Source organism: Antechinus flavipes, chromosome 2 (assembly GCF_016432865.1).
Source record: "Antechinus flavipes isolate AdamAnt ecotype Samford, QLD, Australia chromosome 2, AdamAnt_v2, whole genome shotgun sequence".
Lineage (NCBI taxonomy): Eukaryota > Metazoa > Chordata > Mammalia > Dasyuromorphia > Dasyuridae > Antechinus > Antechinus flavipes.
The window spans coordinates 373,289,305-373,312,186 of NC_067399.1; the positions used below are offsets into that span (position 1 = coordinate 373,289,305).

Consider the following 22,882-nt stretch of genomic DNA (forward strand, 5'->3'; position numbering starts at 1 on the left):
TCTAAAGTCCATGGATCCCTAAGGGGGGGGTTAAATGGGTACAGGAGGTACTAGTAATAGACATACCTGTGGTGGGAATATAACTCTAAATGTTTCCCCCATTTTACCAATGATACCCTTTTGTCATATTCTTTTAGTCTGCAGCCTCTATTTCCTGGAGCTAATGAATTGGATCAAATCTCCAAAATCCATGATGTTATTGGCACACCTCCTCAGAAAACTCTTACCAAATTCAAACAGTAAGCACTTGGTACCTTTTGCTTATGAACTTGTACATTTAAGTTTATTAATTATAAGTCTAACATTCCTGACATATTCCTAGGCAAAAGATTTCTCTTGGTTAATTTATTTTGGCCTTTGTTAACCTTACTAGTCCTAATGTTTTATAAGGAGAGTAATTCCTATTTGTATAGACATAGTTACTATGTAGATTCTGTGATTTTACAAGATACACTAAAGGAGAGTTTGATCAGTTTGGGTGATCAACATATTTTTGAGGATTTTGGTTTATTCTTTGAAAATTAGGGCCCAAATTCCAATAGCCTTGTGATAAAGAGATCCATCTGCATCTAGAGAGAGGACTATGGGTACTGAATGTGGATCACAAGATAATATTTTCACCTTTTTTTGTTGTTTGCTTCTTTTTTTTTCTTTCTCATTTTTCCCTTTTGATCTGATTTTTCTTGTGCAAAATGACAAATATGAAAATGAATTTAGAAGAATTGCACATATTTAATCTATATTGGATTACTTGCTGTCTAGGGAAGGGAGAAAGTGGAGCGGGAGAGAGAAAAACTTGGAACACAAAGTTTTGCAAGGATGAATGCTGAAAAATAAAATGCTATTATTTGAAAAAAAAAAAGAAAAGAAAATCAAGGCTCAGAGTTTAAATGATCAGTAGTATATATTTATATTATACTTTGAGATGCTTTGGTGGAAATTGTTATATATATTTAACATATAAATATATATAAATTTCCTGGAATCTCCAGAAATATTAGATAGTACAGAATCTTAGAGCTAGAAGTTGTCTTAGATATCTTCTAGATCAGCCTCTTCACTTTACAAAGGAGGAAAACTGGAAGACAAAGGTATTTAGAAGACATTTACTCTTGAGACTGAAGAACTAAAATAACTATGGTTTAGGCATCTACTGTTCTTTAAAATGTTCAGTGAGCTTTCTTGACAATCACTAGCTGCAATATTTCAGGAAGGGAAGCAAAGCTAAAATTAGAAACCAGTTTGTAATTCATACTAAACTCTATAATTAGTTCATTAAATTATGTTACCATTGTGTTTAGTGAAGGAGTAAGCTGACATTTTGGTGAAAAATTATTTTATCATTCTTTGACATAAGTAATGTTTTTGCTCTAGTAGAACAAAAGGTTCTTGAGAGCAGAGATAATCCCTCAGTGTTTAGAACAGTGTTTGTTACATAGTACTTAATAAATGCCTGTTGATTGATCCATTTTTAATGTGCTAACATTTTCCCTTAAATAATTTAAAACTCATTTTTGAATTGGGCTTTCAGCACTGGAATGGAGACCTGTGTTTGAGTCCTAATTTTGTCACATATATGCTATGTGAACTAAAGTCCCTTTCCCTCTCTAGACCTCATTTTCCCTATTTGTAAAAGAAAGGGGTTGGAGTCAATGATCTCTAAGATACCTTCTAGTCTTATGAACTATAATTCTAATCTTTGCTGCCATGTTAAACCAATGCAATTGTGAAGCTACAATCATCTCTTGGGAGATGATAGCTTACAGCTGAATCCTCTCAATGATGACACTGTTGTTTATATCATTGGGCTTTTAACACAGGTCAAGAGCTATGAGTTTTGATTTTCCTTTTAAAAAGGGATCAGGAATCTCTCTGATGACACCGACTTTGTCCCCTCAGTGCCTTTCTCTGATCTATGCAATGGTAGAATATGACCCAGATGAAAGAATCAGTGCCCACCAGGCGCTGCAGCATTCTTACTTCCGAGAACAAAGGTAGGTTTCTAACATCTTGGTTGAATACTGAGTCTGACTCCATCTAGAGAATCTATGCTATATAGCAGTTCCAGCAGCCAGCGGCGGCAAGAAGACTTTAGAGGGTCATCAATTAGGGATAATAGGAAGGAGATTATAGGAGTTGAACAAGTGTCTTCCGAGATTCCTTCAGCCTTTGATTTTGTCATCTGAGTCATGCTTAAAACAAAAAGCTCCCTTTTATTGCAGCAGTTAATACAACTTATTTTTAGGGAAGAAATGACCACTATTTGGATTTGAGCATGCTGTTTCCTAAAAACAGCCATTACATCTAGCATTTGATGTGCCGAGTTGAAGGTCTTTAAAAAAATCTCACTCTGGCCCTCTTCAGATGACTTGGCCCCTCTCCCCCAAAGTGGTAGTGTTAATGCAAAAGGAGAGGTGGGGTGGAGTAAGGCAAAAGGTTCTCTTTTCAGATGATACTAAGACTAATAGTTTTTTTTTTCTAATGAAATCTACTATCTTTCCCTAATTCTAGTGATCTACTTTGATAGAAATGGAATGGTATAATGAACATAGAAAAGTGATGGAAACATACCTAATTCTAAAACTTTAAATAATAGAAGAATCCTTCACATTATGTTTTAATTTTTATGTTACATTTCAATACATAAGTTTGTAATAATCTATAGTTTACCAATTTGCAGCTTGAAACCAGCCTACTTATTAGGAACTTGTAGAAAATTAGATGAGTGGGGCAGCTAGTAGGTGCAGCAGATAAGCGCACCAGTTCTGAAGTCAGGAGGACCTGAATTCAAATTTGGCCTCAGATACTAAACACTTCCTAGCTGTGTGACCCTGGGCAAGTAATTAATCCCAATTGCCTCGGGGCAGGGGGGAGGGAGGGGGAGAAAGAAAAGAAAATTAGATGGGTAATGGAAAAATTAGAGCTGGATATATATATATTTAGAAAAGAACAATTATGTATGTGTAATGTGACTCTAAAATAATGAGATTTATTCTAAACACAAATGTGAAAATCAATTTTGTCTCTTTATTATCATAATACAAATAGATACTTGTCTAAGAGTGTCATGTAATTGTATAATATGTCATGCCCATATGAATATGTTAACTTTTCCAGGGATACCTGAGCATATACATATATTAACATAGGATTTCTAGTCCCATGATTCAAACTATTACACTAAAGACAGGGAAGGCATTTAGCTATGGTATCTTTGTTGGAATTGGCCTGAATCACCTCATTATTGAAAAGAGCCACATGGATCAGAATTGATTATCGCATAATCTTTTTGTTAGCTATGGTATCTTTGTATACTGTTAATATAGTAGAGGAATAATTATGTTTTTATTCATCACAGGATATCAGAGAAGCAAGCTCTTGTAACCCGCAGGAAAGTAGGATTGGCAGAACATCTGGGAGAACCAGAATCACTCAAAAATGTGTGGCAGATTTCAAAGGAAGGCAAAAAACAGGTAATAAATTTTGTCACAAATTTGACTTCACATCTAACTGTTTTCTCCCCCAAGAAGTTTTTATTTATAATACATGTCTCTTCCCTGGGACTTAAGAATCTGGAATTGTTGACTATTTCAGAGACTTCTTGGTTAAGAGGGCAGGTATGTAAATGAAGTGTTGGCTACCACAGCCCCTCTCTGATCAAGCCTGTGATAAGTTTGGCAGTTATGTCTTAATGATAGAGAACCATACAGCTCACCCAAACTTTCCTAAATCCTCCATTGCAGGAAAAATGCTTCCAAGTTGCAAAGAAGAGAATGTTAAATTTGAACCTTAGAGCTACTGAAAATCCATCTGTTTCCTGATTTTCATTCTTTAGAATCTTATGAAAGCATTCATCTCCATCCTACCTCTTACTTCATTTATATTAGATATAACCAATGGAGTCAATCTTTGATTCAGAAACCATGAAAGAGATTAAATTTACAAAGTACTGAGTTTTATGTTTCCATTAATGCTGCATATAATAGCTCATTTTTACAAGCTTACAAAATGTTTTCCTTGCAAAAATAGTGAAATGGGTAGCACAAGTTTTATTGTCCCTATTTCATAGCTGAGGAAACTGAACTTAGAGGTAAAGACTTGAACACAAAGAAAATAAATATTGAACTGAGATTGAAATATAAAATTCCTGATTTCAAGTGTGGCTTTGTTTTATCAACATTTTGCCACCATTTGTTAGCTCAATTTAAATAAGTAGGTAGGTAGCTCTGCTCTTTTTGGTGAGCAAATATTCACATTTGGTTAGTGGATATGTTCTTTCTCAATCAACCTTTCAGAGACACAGAAAAAACCTATGTGAGATAGAGATCTGAAGGATGTACTGGACTGAAAATTCATTAAGTTAACAGTGTTTAGAGAAAAACAGAAAAAAAAAAGCTATGGTGTGTGTATATGTGTATGTGTGTGTGTGAGTATGTGTGTGTATATCTCTGTCTGGGCCTGTAATTTCATGTTATAACCAAGAACTTCCTATAGGGAGTTAAGGAAACTCACTCTTATCAATGTAGATCTGCCTTTGTTCTGCCCCTTAGAATCTTAAGTTCTGCCTTGAGTACTAAGAGGTTAAAAGTCACACTTGCTCAAGGTCATACTACATGTCAAAAACAGAGCTCCTATCATTCTGAGACTAGCTCTATTAATTATCATACTATCTTTGATGTGATGACAGGGTATATAAAAGAGGTGATAGCCCTGCTGTACTCTTCCCTGGTTAGAGGGAATTTCATATATAAAATATTCAAGTCTGAGCATTGCATTTTAAGCAGAGTATTGACAAAGTAACACATGCAGGAGGGGAAAACTAGAGATCATGCACTTCTTATGCATTGCCTCATTGTTCATTCTCCAAACCATGCCTCTCCTATTTGTGCTTATAAACTTGATTTCTTGAGAGAAAAGGCCAAGTTGGCTCAATCACAAAATGCAGGAAGAAGTTGGGGGAAGGGAGCAAGCACTTAAGTTCCTACTCTGTGCCAGCTTTATAAATAGTATCTCATTTGATCCTCACAATAATTATAATCCCACTTATAGTGCTTATTTAGACATTTCAAACTGGATGTCTGTCTGATTTTATTGCCTCAAGTTTCTAGCCTTTCTCTCTAACCATTCACCGTTCCTCCACATAGCTGCCAATGGACAGAACTAAACTTATCACTGCCTTATTCAGTAAATTCTATTGGCTCCTTATTATCACTAGTATCAACTATGAACTCTTCCCTATAACTTTTAAAGCCCTTTACAACCTGACCCAACCTATCTACCCAACAATAATATACGTTATTTCCTTTCATAAGCAGGTAGTTGGCTCAGTGGATAGACCCCCTTGGACTGGGGTCAGGTAGGCCTGAGATCAAATCCTGGGCAAATTATTTAGTTTCTCTCTGCCTCAGTTTCTTCGATTGCAAAATTACCTATGAGGAAAGGTAAAATGGATTGCTTAAGATTGTAGTAGGGCTTGGATCTATGCAATAGATCTTTTTATTCTAGTGCTTTTGCTTTTAATTTTTTGTTATTCTGAACTTGACAGATACCAGTTTACATGAAAATTTCATATACAAAGAACATAAAAAGAATATTGTTATGAAAACCCAACTCTCTACTACATAGAGTTGGTTCTATTTATCTTCCCCTGAATTTCTGTTCTTTTCTGTGCATTTAAAAAAATACTTTAATGACACTCTTTTCTTTCTTCTAATACTTTCTTTTGACATCACTATCACTAGCTCCCATCTCTTCCCAAATTTAAAAAATACCCAATATCCTCTGGCAAATAATTACCATCAAGGAAAACACACAGTGTCCATACATTAGGCATGTTGAGAAATGTATAATCTCATTCAGCACCTATAGTCTACCACCTCTCTGTCAGGTAGCACGATTCATTCTTGGTTCTCTGCAATCATAACTGGTAATTTCATTGATTATGGTTCTTAAGTCTTTCAAAGTTGTTTTTCTTTGAAAAAAAAAAAAGAGAAAACTTATTATTGTAGAAAATACTCTGATTCTGCTCACCAAACTCTGCATCAGTTCATACATTTCAAATCATTCAATTCTCTGAATCCATTGATTCCATCTTTTCTTATGCCATAGTAATACTCCATTACATGACTGTTCTGCAGACCTCTGCATAAAGTGATTTTTACATAATGTGAATTTGCTCATGGATGTGGAGAAAGGAGAAAGAGAGGGGAAGCAGGAAAGGGATTGTGCATCTGTTGAAAAAGGGCCAACATCTAGTTTAAGGACATATGAAGCTTGGGGGACAGAGAAGTGAGAGCAGGAGGAATATGTAGAGTCTGGAGATAACCCTATCAGGGCCTAGCCAGAATGAGGAAGAACACATGGCATGCAGACATGTGGGAGTTGGATACGGACAGAGAAGAAAGGGTGAGCAACATGCAGGAACAGGGGACAGACAAGTGGTACCCAAATGTTGATGGATGGAAAACAAAACATGCAGGGGCTAAACATAGCGGGGGGCAGAGGAGGGCAAAGAACTACTCTCTGGTCACTTGGAGGTCTCAAGTCAAGTGCAAAAGGGGCAATTTTTAGGGGGATGGGGATGTGGGAGGAAAGGAAGGTTGTGGAGCATTGAGACAGGGGTAAGAGGAGAGACCGAGAGAGGGAGGAAAGTGGGGAGAGACAGAGGACAGAAAGAAGCATTGAGAAGACAGAGAAGGAAAGGAGAGAGGGAGGGGAGAAGGAAAGTGAGAGTGCAAGCAGAGTATTGTACAATAAAGTTAACAAAAGTATTTTCTTGGAATGTGGATTTCCTTTAGAATTTTTTTTTGTAAAACTGAATTTGTGTAAAACACAAATTGTACTATATTTTGTTTAACCATTCTTCAACTGGTGTTTATCCCCCTAGTTTTTTGCTATACCAAAAATATACTTTCATAAATCTTTGTTCTTTTCCTCTTTCTTTGATCTCTTTGGAGAATATGCCTATAGTGGTATAGCTAGATTTAAAAAGGAATTCATCATGTAATGATTTGGGAATTTTTTTTCCCAGTTTTTCTTTTTTAGTCATGTTCAACTCTTCATGTTTGACCCCATTTGGAGTTTTCTTAGTAGAGATTTACCCATTTCCTTTTCCAGCTCATTTTACAAATGAGGAAAGTGAGACAGAGTTGGTTAAGGGGCTTGCCTAGGGTCACACAGCTAGGAAGTGTCTAAGGTTTACCTCTAGGTAAACTCAGGAAGAGGAATCATCTTGACTTCATGCCTGATGTTTTATTCATCTATTGATTAAATATCTCTCAAAATCAATGCAATTAAAATTGTATATATGTGTTTATGTATATATATATTTCTTTCTATTCACTAATTGCCAGAGATCTATCATATCTAAGTATTCTAAAATCTCATTCAGTACCTTAATTTCTTTCATGTCTATCTTTTTGTTAGATTTGTCTAGGTCTAAAAGGAGCTGAAGTCTTTAAATATTTCTTCTGTTTACTCTTGTAATTCAATTTTTTCCTTTATATATGCCCTTTGTTGTATTTATTTATATACTGAAGTTACCTTACTTTTAAGGATAAATGTAGCTTGCCTGTTTTTTTTTTTTTCCTTTCAACCCTATGTTTTTATTATTCCCTTTCTGAGATCATGACACATATTTCTGCTTTTTTGAATTCATCTGAAGCATAATAAATTCTTTTTCAGCTTCTCATTTTGATACTATATGTTTAATATCTATGTGTTTCAAGTTATTTCTTATAAACAGTATTATTTTATGATTCTGAACTCTTCTCTTTCATGGGTTACTTTTACTACATTCAAGTTTACTTGCCTCCATCATACCTCATATTTTTTCTATGTAAAAAAAAGAGATAAAAGGAGTGTGATCAGCATTTAGTGGTCTCCAATTAAAGCAACCTACTAATAGTCTTCTGTCTCTTGATCCCTACTTTTTAATTCTTTTTTCTCTTAATTCTTCCTTCACAATCAAGTCTCTGAAGATAAATGTTCCCATCTCTCTATCCACTGTGCCATTTAGCTGCTAGTATTTCTGTTAAGTCTCCTTTATCATATTTAAATGAATCATCCCCGCCCTCTTCCTTCATATAGACTGTAAGCTCTTTGAAGGCAGGAACTATCTTTTGCTTCTTTTTTGTATACTCAGCACTTAAAAGAGTACCTGGCACATAGTAATAAGCATTTAATAAATGTTTATTGATTGATTGTATATTCTTCTTGCATACCTTAATTATGAGAAATGCTACATTCTATCCTTTTTTTCTTCCAAGTGTATTTCTTTTTCCTTTCCTTTTCTCTCTTTTCTAAAAGACTACAAAATAGGATATTTCAAAAAACATGTTAAACCATGAACATAAGAGAATAAAAGGAAGGCAAGTGGGAGAAAAGTCAATAGGATAGATTAGAAAGTTATCTAGTAAATTTACTTAAAATGAAAAGAAAATTCTATATAACAAAGATTTAGAATTTTATGTGTAGTAGTGGTAGTTAAATGTAGAATAAAGAAAAAAAAAGACAATCTTTATTCAGCTTTGTTTTTTTTTTCCAAGAATGAAAGTTTTCTGTTATATTAGGGGCCCATTTTTTCACCTTAGTTTTTCATGGTAAGTTATTCTTGGTTTTAAGTCTCTGTTGTTCTCCTTTTAAAAATATTATATTTCAACATTTCTTCTTCTTACTAGTTAGGGTGATCAAGTCTTGGTGTGATTCTAACTGTGGTTACTTAGTATTTGAAGTCTTTCTGGATTTCAGCTTTGATGTTCTTTGGAATTTTCATTTGGGGTTTCTTTCAAAAGGTAACTAGTTCTTTATTTCTATTTTTACTTCATCCTCTGATTCTAGTAGATCCTGGGTAGTTTTCATTTGAGATTCATTGAAATATAGTATCTAGCTGGTTTTATTCAATTTTTTAAACCATGATTTTCAGGGAGGGTGATGATTGTTCAATGACTTCTCATTATAATACCATAACCTGTTTTTAAGGTGAGTTGTTTGGAGGAAAAAAAGACCCCAAAAGGTTATTATTAATTATTTTCAGTCTTTTGATTTTGCCCTAATAGTTCTTATTTTCTAAAAGTGTCATTGACTTATTTGATCTATTCTAATTTTTCAGAAAGTCTGTTACTTGGTTAAGAATTTCTACCTTTTTTTCTGTTTATTTTCTTTACAATTCTTCCTTATAGACTTCTTTTATCATTTTTTCTCTCTTGCTTCATTTCTTCCAGACTTTTTTTTTTTTTTTTGGTGGGGGATTGAAGCAATTTTAAGTGATTTGCCTAGGGTCACAGACCTAGAAAGTGCTAAGTGTCTGAGGCTGGATTTGAACTCAAGTTCTCCTGAATCCAGGGCCAGTGCTCTATCCACTGTGCCATCTAGCAGCCCTCAGATACTCTTATAAGTTGTTGTGGCCAAGCTATTTTTAATTTTATATATTATTTCGTAGTTGTCGTGGAATTACTTTTTTGGGTTTTATCTCTTTAGTTTCTTAGAGCTCAACGTATTATTTTCTCATAGTGTTCACTATATTCTTCAGTTTACTCTTAATTCCACCCTTAAAACCTGATTTGGGATTTCTTGCCAGAACAAAGTCCCATTCCTTCCTGCATGTGGTAAGATTTTGTTTAATTCTGATCTCAATCTCCTGACTTACTCTCCCTAGCTTCCACTTCACCTGGTATGTTTGTATTCAGACTGCTGGTGGTTTTCAGGGCTTTCTGGAATGTATTAGTTAGGAATGCTGTAGACTTTTGGTGAGTCAGTCAATCAGTAGTCATTTTTTTTTTTTTTAGCACTCACTGTGTGCCAGGCATGTGACAACTCTTGCCTAAGGAGCTTACATTATAATGGAGGAAGACAACATATAAAGAAACTGAAAAAGGTCATAATCAGAAGGGAATGAGGAAAATAACTAGCACAAGAGCATAATGGAGAAGTTCAGATTGAAGCCTGGTGAGAAATACAAAGATATTTGATGTGGTTGCCATATCTTAATGAAGATTCTGGGAGGAACCATCTAATCAGAGGGAAGAACTATAGGGAGAGTGGTGATTCTAGATGATTCTAGCTGAAGTGATCTTTCAGGATTAAGTTCCTCTTCATAGGTGTGATAGAAAAGAATGGATAGTAGCCTGGAAGGGGTGGGGATAGGGGGTGGGGGAAAGTGAGTATGCTCTTCACCTGATCTCTGCTTTGAACACTAGTTTTTTGATCCTTCCTTCCCTCGTTGACCTTAAGTCATGGGAGCATTCCAGACTTACTATCCCAGGTACATAGCACTGCAGGTTTCAGGTGTTCAGGAGGAACTGATTATTGGCAAATTTCTGACGTATTTGTGCTCACCTTAGCTTTTCTGCCAGGATCTGTTTCTCTGGGCTTGCAAGGTTTCTTCATTATCTTTTCGTGAGGGTCTTGGCTGGAAGAAGATATCTAGTATAGGTTGTTTGGGGATTTATTGATCATTCTTTGACCTAGTATGTGTGAGAGAGCTAGCAATCTTTCTGACCATTCCCACAGTCATCTTAACTTAATCTCAGGCTTTTCCTATGATGTTGTACTCTCTCATCTTAATTTAGATATACAAATGATATATGTTTTGGTTTACTGGTCCATTGTAGTCCATTTATAATCACATTCTGCTTGTGAAATTGTTTGGGTATAACAAAAAATAAAATACTGCAATATTCCTAGAAAAGGAAAAGGAATCAGTTATTCCATGGAACTATAAAATATTACAACTTACAAGGAAGTACCTGAGCAATAGATCTTCTGGTTCAGTCCTTTCACTCTATAGAAAAAGAAACTTCAGCTTGGAGGGTAGAAGGGATTTGCCCAAGGTCATATAGATGGCCTGAAACCCAGATTTCCTTCCTGTTCAAGACTTTTTTTGCCCAAATCATACAAAAATGACTTTCATTTTGTGGCTTTTGTCTTGTCTTGTTTTGTTTTGTTTTAAACAAACAGTATCTAAAGCAAGTTGAAGGGCACCCAGAAAGGCAGGGGTCTACCTGTCCGGTGGAACTACCCAAACTGAAGGTCTCTGGGGTAACCAAACTCTCATCCTACTCCAGCCCTACTCTGCGCGCAGTTCTTAGCAGCTCTGGGACAAATGGGAAAGTACCCATCTTAAAGCCTCTAAAATATATTGGAACAAACAAGAAGGTACCACAGTTTTGACTTGTTCTTTATCAAACTGTTTTCAGAGCCTATAAGTCTTTACTTGAATGTGTCTATAATTTCTTTAACAGACAGATACACAGAAGGACATTAAGTCTAACATGAAACAATATCGTTTGCCCACGATAGAAAGAAAAAGTGGAGGATACTGAACAGCTTGTCTTATTTCCAGATACATGGATTACAAAACCAGAAGTGAATGGAAGCAGAGAAACGGAATCAACTGTGCTTCTGGGATGTAACAGAGGGGCTTTGGGGAGCAGACAAGTTACAGTGCCTTACCTGGAGGCTCCCTGAAGTGTTCTAGGACCTTCACGATATAGGCACGAGATGGTTAAGGGCTATGTCTAGTCAGCACTTGTAGCTTTCCTGAAAAGATGTCAAATGTTTAGCAGATCAGAAATGCACTTTGTATTTGCACCGTCTAAATGCATGTACTGTATTTTCCATTTGAATGGATTTGTGAAAAGCATCAAATTCTAGGGTTTTTATTTCATTTTAGTGGGGTTAAGACTTTTTTTTTTGGAGGGAGGAGGGCATTTTGTAATTTTTTTATACAAAAGTCAAAACAGGTAAACAAGGTTTTTATATTGTGGTGTTTATATCTTGGTCTTCTTGAACTGTGAGCTCTGTGCATTAATAACTTCATTTGTTTGAAAATGTTAAACTTTTAGAACATTACCAACAGTAATATTTGAAAAGCTACAAAGCTCTTGTGTGAATGTTTATGGATTATGTTATTGCAAACAAGTGATTGATATTAAAGAATAAGCTATGCTATTTTTTAAATTCTAAAGATAAACCTGTGTCTTTGTGAATCCCTTTTAAACCTTATTTTATAGCTTTTGGTAGTAATGAAATGTGACAGTCACAAGGACTTTAACAATGCTTAATTTTGTTTTATTTTATATATTAAAGGAATAAATAAAAAAAAAAACTTTATCATGGAAATATGAATTGTTTTCTGCTAAGGACTCAATTCTGCAACATTTGGGTAAGTTCATTGATGTAATCATTAGAAATGAATTTAGGTCCCTTCTCTGAAGATGCCAGTCGTCCAACTTTGTGTACAACATAGAGTAAACTTTTTCATATTGATCTCAAACTGAAAACTCCTAAATTAAAGATAAAATGCTTTTCTTCCTTTATAGCTCATCTCTCTTTAAAAACAAACAAATCATAATTCAGGTAGACCAAGCCTGCCATCCTAGTGAGTTGTGATGAGGACCAAGTGGGCTTATGCTTAGGGAGGTAACATTGGGATCTAATGCAAAGAATCATTAGGTTAATAGTTCAGGTGAGTAGCTGAATGATACTGCTTGTTGATTATGACTATCAGTGACACTGCTGTGAAATTACATTGAGGGGGGTGGGGAATACTATACAGGTTGTGTTTTCTCCCTTGTTTCTTAACTGCCTCAATGGAAGCCAGGATTTGATTGCTGTTTCTTACAGTATCAGGCACCAATAAGCCTGATATGAAACATTCTTTCTCCTCAAATTTAAAGTTCCATTATAAAGAATAGTGGCAACTTGTTACAATAGCAATAACGTGTTTATAAAACAGATTAGAGTTTACATAGCACTTTCCTCGCAACCCTACATTGAAGTAAATGTTTTATCTCCATTTCAATGACTTGGCATAAATGGAGGTCTTCTAACTACCTGGCTAGTGCTTTTCCCCTCACCAATGATTGTTTTGGCCAAATCACTGGATAAGAATGTTAATTGATTCAGTTGTCTCCTAATATTTTTCTATTGGGATATGTACATGAATTTTTTTTCCATAAGAAATTTCTAAAATTTAAATTTGTTCTCATTTTGTCTCTTCATTTCCTAGGTTCTCCATCCAGCCCTTTTATATTAATCCAAATTATAGGTATATTACTTTTCCATAGTACTTTAAAACCCAATCCATGAGTAATTTGCTTATATGGAGATTCTCAGTAGATTAAAACACTGGCAAGAAAGTTTGATAACAACTAGAATTTAAATTATGTCAAGAGGGAAAAAAAATCAGTTTTGACACTGGATGACACAGAAGTCAGTTTTAACCCTGGTTTTAGATTAATGCTTATTTTTGCATAATGCAAAAAGTTTTGTTAGTTATCTGATTAATTGAAAGCAGAGGGACAACGAAACAGGATAAATTCATTTTATTTTGTCTCTTATGCTCTGCAGAGCCAAGGGCTTGTGTTAGTTTTGCTCTAAGAACAAGGATTCCCAATTTCAAACTTATAGTTAGGAAAACTTTTAGTGAATGTTGAAAGGGAACCAGGTTTATATACAAAGAATTTATATATACCATCAACAGGAATTTAAAACTATTATAGATACCATATCCAAGAGCAGCATAAACTATATTTGTCATGTATGAAGAAGAGCTTATTGAAATCATGCATCTGAGTATTTTTAACCCCCTTTTAATTTGGATGGAGATACAAACTCATATTTTCCATAACATTTATTTGAAATTTAGCAGTAACAGTGGGGGAGCCTGAGAACAATTTTTTAAAATATAGTTAAAATGACCATATATTCTATTTTGAAAAATTAAGGATGTTCAAGAATGAGCATGGTGTATGGTATAGTGGATGATGTGCTAGGCTTTGAGAATCAGGATTTGAATCAGGACTCAGAATGAGTCCTGACATTTAATAGCTTTGTGATCTTGGGAAAGTACCTAACTTCTCTTAGTCTTTGTTTCCTCATCTGTAAAATGGGGATAGTTGCAATTCCTGTCTCCAAGGGTTGTTGAGAGATACAAATGAGATTATATAAAATGGCTTGCAAATTAAAAATTTGCAAAAAAGTGCTAAATCAGTGTTTTGGCAGCCAGTGATCGAGGTGACAGTAGCTCTTGATGAAGTGAAGTGCAGTGCGTTGTTTTGTGAGTTATAGTGAAATAATTTTTCACCACCTTAGTTTCATTAAACAACTTAGGGTGTTTTAAAGCTTGTACATATTTGGGTCCAAGATCCTATTTTCTAGTACATGGAACCAGAGCAAGAAATAACCTTTTCATTTTCTAGAATTATAGTCAAGTATTTTTTTTTAATTTTTTAGTGTGAAAATAATACATGAGGGGAAAGAGAGGAAGAGAGAGGACCCTCTTTTTATCAGGCCTTCAATATTCCAAGCCACGTGTAATAAAGGGGAAAAATCTCAGTTTTTTTCCATAAATACTATTATTATTACTAGCTTGCTAATGCTTTAAGGTTTACAAAAATGCTTTGTAAATAATATCTCACTTCATCCTCATGATTATCCTGGAAAGTAGGTGCTTTTATAATCCTTATTTTACAGTTAAGGAAACTGAGGCAATCAGAAGTTAATTGACTTGTCCAGAACCAGATTTTTAACTTAGGTTTTCTCAATTACTATCCACTGTATCATCTACATTTCTGTAGATTTGTAAAGTATTTTCTTTATGACCTTGTAATCTAATGTAATTTATTAGTAATTTTATTTTACAGATTGGTAAATTGAAGTATAAAGAGGTATAAAGAATCACATAGCTAATCTATGTTAAAGGACTCAAATACTTGATCTTTTTATTTTTATTCAACCATAGTATCTATTTTTCAACCTAATTAGAACTAGTCATTTTAAATAAAAAGTGTAAATCTTAGATTGCTATGCATGGGTAGGTTTGAAGAGTTAATTATGGATCCTGACCAGTAGCAGCAGAGAGGAACATTACTCACATGGTCTCTTAGATATCATGCTTGAAGGGACTTCAGAAGTCACCTAGTTCCACCCTCTCATTTTATAGATGAGGAAATTGGGGCCCATAAAGGGTAAGTGACTTTAGTGAGCATGGTTACTAAATGTTAAAGCTAGAATTTGAACTCAGATCCTCTTCAAATCCATACTGCTTTGAATTTAAAGACAGCTGAATTCTTTAGAATGTAATTTATGTTAATTTGTCCCAAGGTTGGTCAGTCTCAGAATATCATTTGAACTATTCAAGTATTACATTTATCAAACCAAAACCTAATATGATATCTGTCATGTGGGAGGTGATTAATAAACACTTGATTAATTCTCATCCTTTATAAAATGATATAAGGGGTTTTTAATCTGGGGTCATGAAGCTGGTTGGGAAAAATAATTTTTAAAATTTTCATTAATTTCTAACTGAAGTTAACATTTTCTTCACTTATTTAAAAACATTATTTTGTGAAGATCAACCTGCAAAATGTAGTCCAACACACAAAAAAAGGTTAAGAACCCTTGATATAAGCAATGGTGTGCAAAACTTTCATAAAGATCTGTAGCACTGTCTGTAGAAATCAAATCAAAATGTTGTAAATTTGCAGATGCTGATGTCCAAGAAACAGGCGTGGGCAAAACTGGTTTACTCTTTCTTCATCTTCAAAAGATAAGTAGGAAAAAATTACAGAGGTAGAACAACTCCCCCCTGCAAGAAGCAAACTCTTAAAGCTGTAGAAGGTAAACAGTAATTGTTTTGTCAAAGAATATCTTTAAATGGTTCATTATGATACCTTACTCATATTCCAGATGCCAACTAAGGGCTCTCTTGTATGACAAAATGATGCTTCAAATGAGATGGTGCTGGCTTGAAGCAAGGAAAACACCAGCACTTACTCGGTTCTCCTCTGGCATGCATTTGGTAAGTGGATGTTTCCTTCCTCATTTTGGCTTGACAACTGATCTACACACTTGCTAGCAATATGTCACTTCTCTAAGGTAATTTGCAATAACAAACAGAAACTACCAACAGGATCATTGGTTAGCAAAATTCAGACCAAAACAGGTTTTCCCATTCTTCTGTTCATTGAACTTTATTGGCACCTTTAAAGTAACCTAATGAAATCCTTCCATGGATTTATGATTACAGGATTTACAAATGAAAGCAAAATCGAGCATTAACTCCCTCAGACAGGAAGAAAATGAGGTCTAGGAATATGAGAGAAATAAATCTGGGATCCCAGATCCAAATCCTAAGTACTAAGTATATGTCATGTTGCTTCTCTGTTCAATTATGGAATAAAAAGATCCCTCAATTCACAAAATATTTGTTAGTCTGGAAGGAATCATTTTGTTTTACCCCCTCACTTGAGAGGTGGAAAAAAAAATGGAAGTAAAAAAATTGCAGTGGATGAATGAATAACTTGTCTAGGAATAGAACCCAGTGTTATATATTGCCTTTGTACTGTTTCACTTCCCCTATCCTCAGTAGTTATATTCACCTAACCTATTTTTAGAAATGAGACCAATTCCAGGATTCTATAGTGAGATCAATGGGTCTTTGCCAGGTTCCAAAAGGAGAGGTTGTACATAAGAAAAAATGAAGTTTATCTCTTGGAAAAAACAAAATAGTGGATTATTAATCATTTATAAAAATTCCCAAAGCAACCAAAAGCTTGTGTTTTATTCTAAAGCAAATTAACTCAAACTTGAATCCCTGAGCAACTGATCTAGGATCAAAAGAACACAGTCTTAAATTTTAGAAAAATTATTCTAAGATTCTACCAACCTTAAAAAATAGGTATAATTTTCCTCAGTGTTAGTGTTCCCCCATTCTAATTCCCATAGTGTTAAATCTAGATGTGAACAATACATTTATAAGAATATTTATGTTAATGACCAGGAGTAATTCTTTTTTACCTCTTGACTAAAATTTATTTGGATCAGATTTAATATTGTAGGCATGTGTCCTACTGTTATATATGCAGGAGTTCAGTAGAGTGCTGGGCCTAGAGTCAGGAAGTCATGATTTTGTTTTTAAGTTGTTGGTGACTTTATGCTTCTTATAGTGGCTGTGCTTGTGTCAAAGGATATCAAGGACTATTTGTTGTGATATAAACTAGGAAATGCCAAATAACTATGAGAGATATTCTTCTTATATCTTTCATGTAGCTCTTGTCCATAACATGTAGTAAATATTGTAGCAACGGAGATGCACCTCTGATTATTTCATCTGTAAAACAAAACCTGCAAGTGCTTTGACTGAAAGTGCCACATACATTAAAATTTATGTAGCCTTCTTTCTGATGTTTGCACAATAAATGATGATGCTCAAGTTTTAAATATCTAGAATCTAGATCCAATCTCTTGATTTTCAGACTTGATCTTCAGTAAGATAACTATAATCTGCTTTTTTGCAGACATCCCAGGACTAAAAGTGACCAGTTTACTCACTGGAAATGGAAATCCAAGTTATCCACAGGTGAGGTGAGCAGTAGGGTGAGCTTCCTCAGCCACTATTTAGTCTGTATATTTCTAAAGGGTGATTTAGTCAAATTTTTTTTTTCCTTTTTGATTCATCAGGAGCATCAGGGTACTTAGTTGATAAAGATAGGCTTAGAAGCCATCATCCCAAACCCTTAAGATCTAGTGTGACAATAAGTCAATGAAACAATTACATGGATCCGATTTCATATTTTAAGGAAAACAGCACAAATCCTGTACTTTTAAGTTAATTAAATCCTTATCTTTTTTAGGAATTTTAAACTTTCACTTAGGGTGATAAATGATCATAAGTAACATCACATGAAATACTTATTTTATATGTTTTTTTTTTAATGGTTTATAGTTTCATCAAATAAACACCCAAAAAGGTAAAATTGTATATGACTTTTTTAATGAGAAATATTTTTCTACTTGGCAATCGCTAGAATGACAGTTTTGCTGGAGGATATTATACAAATATGTTGGAGAGAACCTGAGATAAAGGGTCATTTGTATGTAACTTAATTGATTTAAAAGAAAAAAATTAGACCTGAGAAACAGACAGCTTGGATCATCTTACATTTTGACTGATCAGTATGAAAAAGCACCTTTATACTTAATCCTTAATCTTAGATTTCTCTAAGATTTCCAAATGCAAATTGACTTTATAGATGGTAATCTAATTTTTACTTTTTACCTCGTAAGACATGTATAGTTAACTACGATTATAGATCTTTGCACAAAAAGATTAGTGTAGTTAGACAAAGGAATTGAATGGTAAGCTTAAAAAACCACCACCTTTGTGAAGATTTCATGTCATCACACCCAAAGGCCTTTAAAAAAGTCATCCTTGTAGAAGAGAAAAGAAGGAAATTCTAGAGAATAAACTCAGTATAAAATTGGTAATTCTCATAAATAACCGTAGGGAAACTGAAATTTAAAGGCCTGGAGAGGATAGGATGTTCAGGGAATAAAAATGATTACTAATGAAATATTTAATTCAAGTAAAGACTGATTGATTACATCAAAATTGAGCCAATTTAACAGAAAATAAACAAGCTTCATATTTAAAATAGTTTAATATTAATGTTTTTCTGAGTTAGAAATACTCTTAACTGATGATGAAAATTACTAGATGAAAGCCATTTCCCCCAATCACTGAATTACATTTATACATATAATACAGAGCTGATTGCAATTAGAAATATTGTTATTAAAATAAAAGTTTGATAGATACAAAGGATTTATCTCCACAACTTACAATTGCTGGGAAGTCCATTTACCCATATTTAAAGTACTCTACTAGCATTAAACTATCTTAAGTGCAATTTTAAAACAAATCTATAATTGCAGCATCCATCTTCCTGAATTATATATTGAAGTCAGAAAAATGACTCTCTGAGTGCATTACTAGGTTGTCTTACCACCTCAAGTATAAAAAAAATCAGTGCAAAAAACAAACAATGGTTAAGTACTATTTTATAATAACTGAACTTGAGGGTATTTTTGCCCAAGAAACAGTTTATTTTATGCTATGTATGTATATATATATGTATATTTTTCATATATATATGTGTGTACATACATAATGTGTGTATGTTATATATATGCATATATACATACATACATACATGTTTTAATTACATTGAACTTTAAAAAGAAAACCTAGTATCTCCTTTTAACTGCAATACCAAAAGAATTACTTTAAAATAGAAAATTCTTTGGGTAAGCAGCTAAGGAAACAATACTGGAAAAAAGGACCTATGATATTATTCTTCTGTACCACACTATGATTCCCAGATTCCAGGTTTACATTCGGCCATGTTAGAAAAGTCGATGCTCTGTGGATGAAGAGAGCAGCTCTTGGTGCCCTTGTCAGTGCCTTTGTCATTACTCCTTGTCCTGGAGTGAGTTTTGTTCGCAGTGTAGTGGGATGACTATACTACAGTTCCACTTGGAGAATTGGCCTGGTTTTGGGATGACAATAAACCCTGCAAACAAAGCAGTTTACATTAATCCAGCAAAAGAGCTGACATCTAAGAACACATTTATTTACATTAATAGTTATTTCCATCATTTTAATCAGTAGATCAGTTTTATTTGGTAACCACTGTTTTATCATGTAATTCAATATTTTTCATCAAATTACGCTCTTACAGACATTTAATTACATTATTAATTACTAAGTAACATAAAGCAAAATTTATTGAGCCCCCAAATCCATGCATATCTAATATTTTAGATGTATTTTCCCTGGGGAAAAGGAAAGAAATTGCTCATCTTTTTGGAAGGAAGTTAGAATAAGACCTGTGAAAGAAATATATGTCCTACTAATAGGATTATTTGTTAGGCTTTTGTCCTCCAAAATAAGCCATTTATTTCCTCTTCACTAGTAGTACACTATCCAGTGAGTGAGGTGAGACATATTTGATAGTTATAGTTCATAAATAACTTGCACAACTGAATGGGATAATGTGAAATAGAGGCAATTTCAGACAACTTTTAAACTCTTATAAAAGGGAGAATACTATTTAACTGTATTTCAGTATGTAGCAAATAATTACATGGATTTGGGGATTGAGGAGATGGAGCGGGGAGGAGGCAGAGAAAAGAATTTGTTGAATTACAGAACAACAAAGTGGTTGTTCCTGGGTAGAATAAATGAGGCTTTAGTGAATGTAAAAATTGGACACTGAGTTCAAAAGCCACTGCTAACCACTAAAACATTAAGAGCATTAAAGGTTAGAATAAAGGGTGGGATTTTTGGAACAATACTAACAGAATGTCTGAAACTCCTGCATCCCAGCAGCAGTGTGTTGCTCTAAAAGGTTCAACATAAATCATGTTACTTTATGGCAGAAAGAAAATGAGACTCAATATATATTGGGCTTCTTTAACTTCAAGTGGGTACCATCTTACATAAACTTAAGCATGTTTAATTTTTTCCAAAATAAATGGCTATTACTATTTAGGGATATGTACAGTTAGATCTTAATCCTACATTCACTGAATAGAATGCTTTACTTTTACAAGAGCATAATACCAAATTCTGAATTTTCCATTGTAGGCACATAAACTCAATTATTTTTAAAGCCAGCCTGAAAAGTTTAAGAATTGTTTACAAGCTAATACTAAAAAAGTGTGCCAGATATAGTACTTATTTCTCACATTTGGGATTTGTAGCAAGTAAAATGGCTATCTAAATCTGTTCAACATTTATTGACAAAGTTACATGCACTTTGTTCTAGGTAACCAGTGGGACTATAGTTATGCTACCAGTTAAATAATTTTATGTACAGATTATTTCTTACCTTAAAGTTAGGTTCCTGTAACTTAGATCCTTTAATCTAGACAAGACCAGGAAGCAAATACCAATTGGAATGTAGAATTTGACACCTCTTCAGAATCTATAGGAGCTCTTTTCCTCTCAGATCCAAGAACCCAGGAACCACTACTGAGAAAAGGAAAGAACCCTGTTCTGACTTCTAAACCAAAAGAACACATTTCTGGATTGGTGGTAATGAGTCTCAAAACCTAGCCCAACTAAACTTTTTACTGCTAACTCAGATCCACCAAGTCAGATGTGATGAAATCTATCAGGATAGGTGGATAAAGAAAATTGCATTTTCTAGTTCCCCAACAAGCCTAGAGAATATTGGTTGGCTTCTAGAAGTGATGCAGAAAATTAAATTTTCTGAATTTCCTGTTTATATATGCATTATATATATACATACACATACATATGTATATATAGATATATACACACACATATATACACATAATCTCCCATATGAATCTCAGAATTGGAAGTGATCTTTAGAAGCCTGTGGAAAAATGATTTTAAGTATTCAATGCAATCGAATCAGAGAATTGCATGATTTGCACAAACAAAATAGCCTCAGACAAGCTCCAAAAGAAATATCTGATTAAGAAATCCTACAAGATGTCTGTGGAATAAGGAATACCTTATGAAATAATAAATAGCATGTAGTTAAGTCTCATTCCTGAAATAAAAATGAGCAAACTGTCAAAACATAATCGACTCTTCTGATGGAAAAGTGAGTCACTGTGAAATAGACTTTCTGCTCTCATCCTGCCTCCTCAAACTGTGTTTAAGTTGTACTTGATGATCTTCCTCATTATCTCTCTTCCAAGCAAATGAAGTCTGTTTCTTCAGGAAGAAAGGTTCCACCCACTGCCCACCCAACATTTAAAAAATACCATTGTGTTAACATTCTCCATTAGGGCCCTATCATTGTAGGACAGAAGTATTGCCCACACCCAGCTTCTTCCCTGCTTGGAACTGTGTTTTGTGTCTACCTTCAATGCACAAAGTACCTTCCTCCTAAGAAACTAGAATACTTGCATACTTTATCACTTATCCTTACTGCTCTGAGAGAAAAATTACTGTTTTACTGAGGGACAAATGGGCACCCAAGGGCTTGGTCAGTGGCTGCATAGTTGCATTATTCCCTCCCTGAAATTTAAGAATGAGACCTGGATTTAAATTCTGCCTCCATTATTTGTGTACCTCATGATCATATCATGTAATCTTTCTCAGCATATTACTATAACATAGAGATCATATAGTTTCATATCTGACTTCAGAGTTTTTTGAAGAAAATACTACAGAAATAAGTACAAAAGGTATTCCAGAGGTGGTGGTGGTGGTGATGATGAGCACTAATCAGTATAGCTTTGCAGAATACATATAATCAGTCATTTGATCTTCACAACAATTTGGTGAGGTTTGTGTTATGCATTTTATAGATTAGGATAATAAAAGCCAAGGTTGATATAACTACAAGGGTCTAACCCAGGATTTGACCTCATTCTCCCTGACTCCAGCACTTTATTTTCCACCTTGGGCAGAGCTAAGGTTAGCTCTGGAAAGGACTTCAGAGATTCAATCTGACTTTACTGGGGTCCAGAGGTTAACCAATTTGTTGATTAATCTGTTAAAACAATGACAGTGTGTTTCATTTTTAGAATGTATCTATATATTTTTCAAATGCATTTAATGTAATCTTAAATTGCAGTTACTTTTAATATAAAAGGCCAGGGAGTGAGCTTAATATGTGTAGACATAAAGATTTAATTAATTTGTAATTTATAGATATAGGTTATCAATTGGTAATTTTTTTCCTTACAGGGAGAAAAGATTCCAAAAGGATTCTACTGGAGAGCAGGCAAAGAGAAACAAAATACCAATAAACATACTTATATTTAAAATTTTAGATGTTAGAGAAAAAAATCCCCTAAACTCCAAATAAGATCCTGGATATTTGAAATATTGAGAATAAAAATAAGAATAATAATACTGTACCTATCCTATTTTAGCATGAAGAATTTAATAAAATATTTTTATTATTTAGTTTTGGTTCAGAGCTAGGATTTTATACGTGGAACTTTGATTGAAGAAACTTTGATGAATGCAGATCCAGAACAGCAACTTGTCTATAAATTAGTATTTCTAGAGTTGCACTATTTCAGAGGCAAGGCTTAAACCCTGGTC

General features: G+C 34.1%; 2 protein-coding genes across 10 annotated transcripts in view; one reads left to right on the plus strand and one right to left on the minus strand.

Annotated features, from left to right (window-relative positions):
- MOK (MOK protein kinase) overlaps window positions 1-22,687 on the plus strand; it is a 94,804-nt gene extending 72,117 nt beyond the window's left edge. For 7 of the 8 annotated variants that reach the window (XM_051978342.1, XM_051978341.1, XM_051978347.1 and 4 more), the window contains 7 exons: window positions 138-239; window positions 1,821-1,994; window positions 3,359-3,473; window positions 10,957-11,154; window positions 11,241-15,805; window positions 17,304-17,365; window positions 22,520-22,687. In XM_051978342.1, coding sequence (XP_051834302.1) covers window positions 138-239; window positions 1,821-1,994; window positions 3,359-3,473; window positions 10,957-11,154; window positions 11,241-11,321 — 670 coding nt within the window. In that variant the 3' untranslated portion in view covers window positions 11,322-15,805; window positions 17,304-17,365; window positions 22,520-22,687. Of the gene's footprint in view, window positions 1-137; window positions 240-1,820; window positions 1,995-3,358; window positions 3,474-9,785; window positions 9,946-10,956; window positions 11,155-11,240; window positions 15,806-17,303; window positions 17,366-22,519 lie in introns of those variants that run through there. The other variant, XM_051978345.1, reaches the window with a different exon arrangement.
- WDR20 (WD repeat domain 20) overlaps window positions 17,758-22,882 on the minus strand; it is an 85,152-nt gene continuing 80,027 nt past the window's right edge. The window contains exons 4-5 of one of the 2 annotated variants that reach the window (XR_007950741.1): window positions 20,679-20,821; window positions 17,758-19,358 (exon numbers count right to left, since the gene is read on the minus strand). Coding sequence is in view for 1 of the 2 variants with exons in the window: in XM_051978338.1 (XP_051834298.1) it covers window positions 19,305-19,358 (54 nt within the window). In the remaining variant the exon portion in view is untranslated. The remainder of the gene's footprint in view (window positions 19,359-20,678; window positions 20,822-22,882) is intronic. The other variant, XM_051978338.1, reaches the window with a different exon arrangement.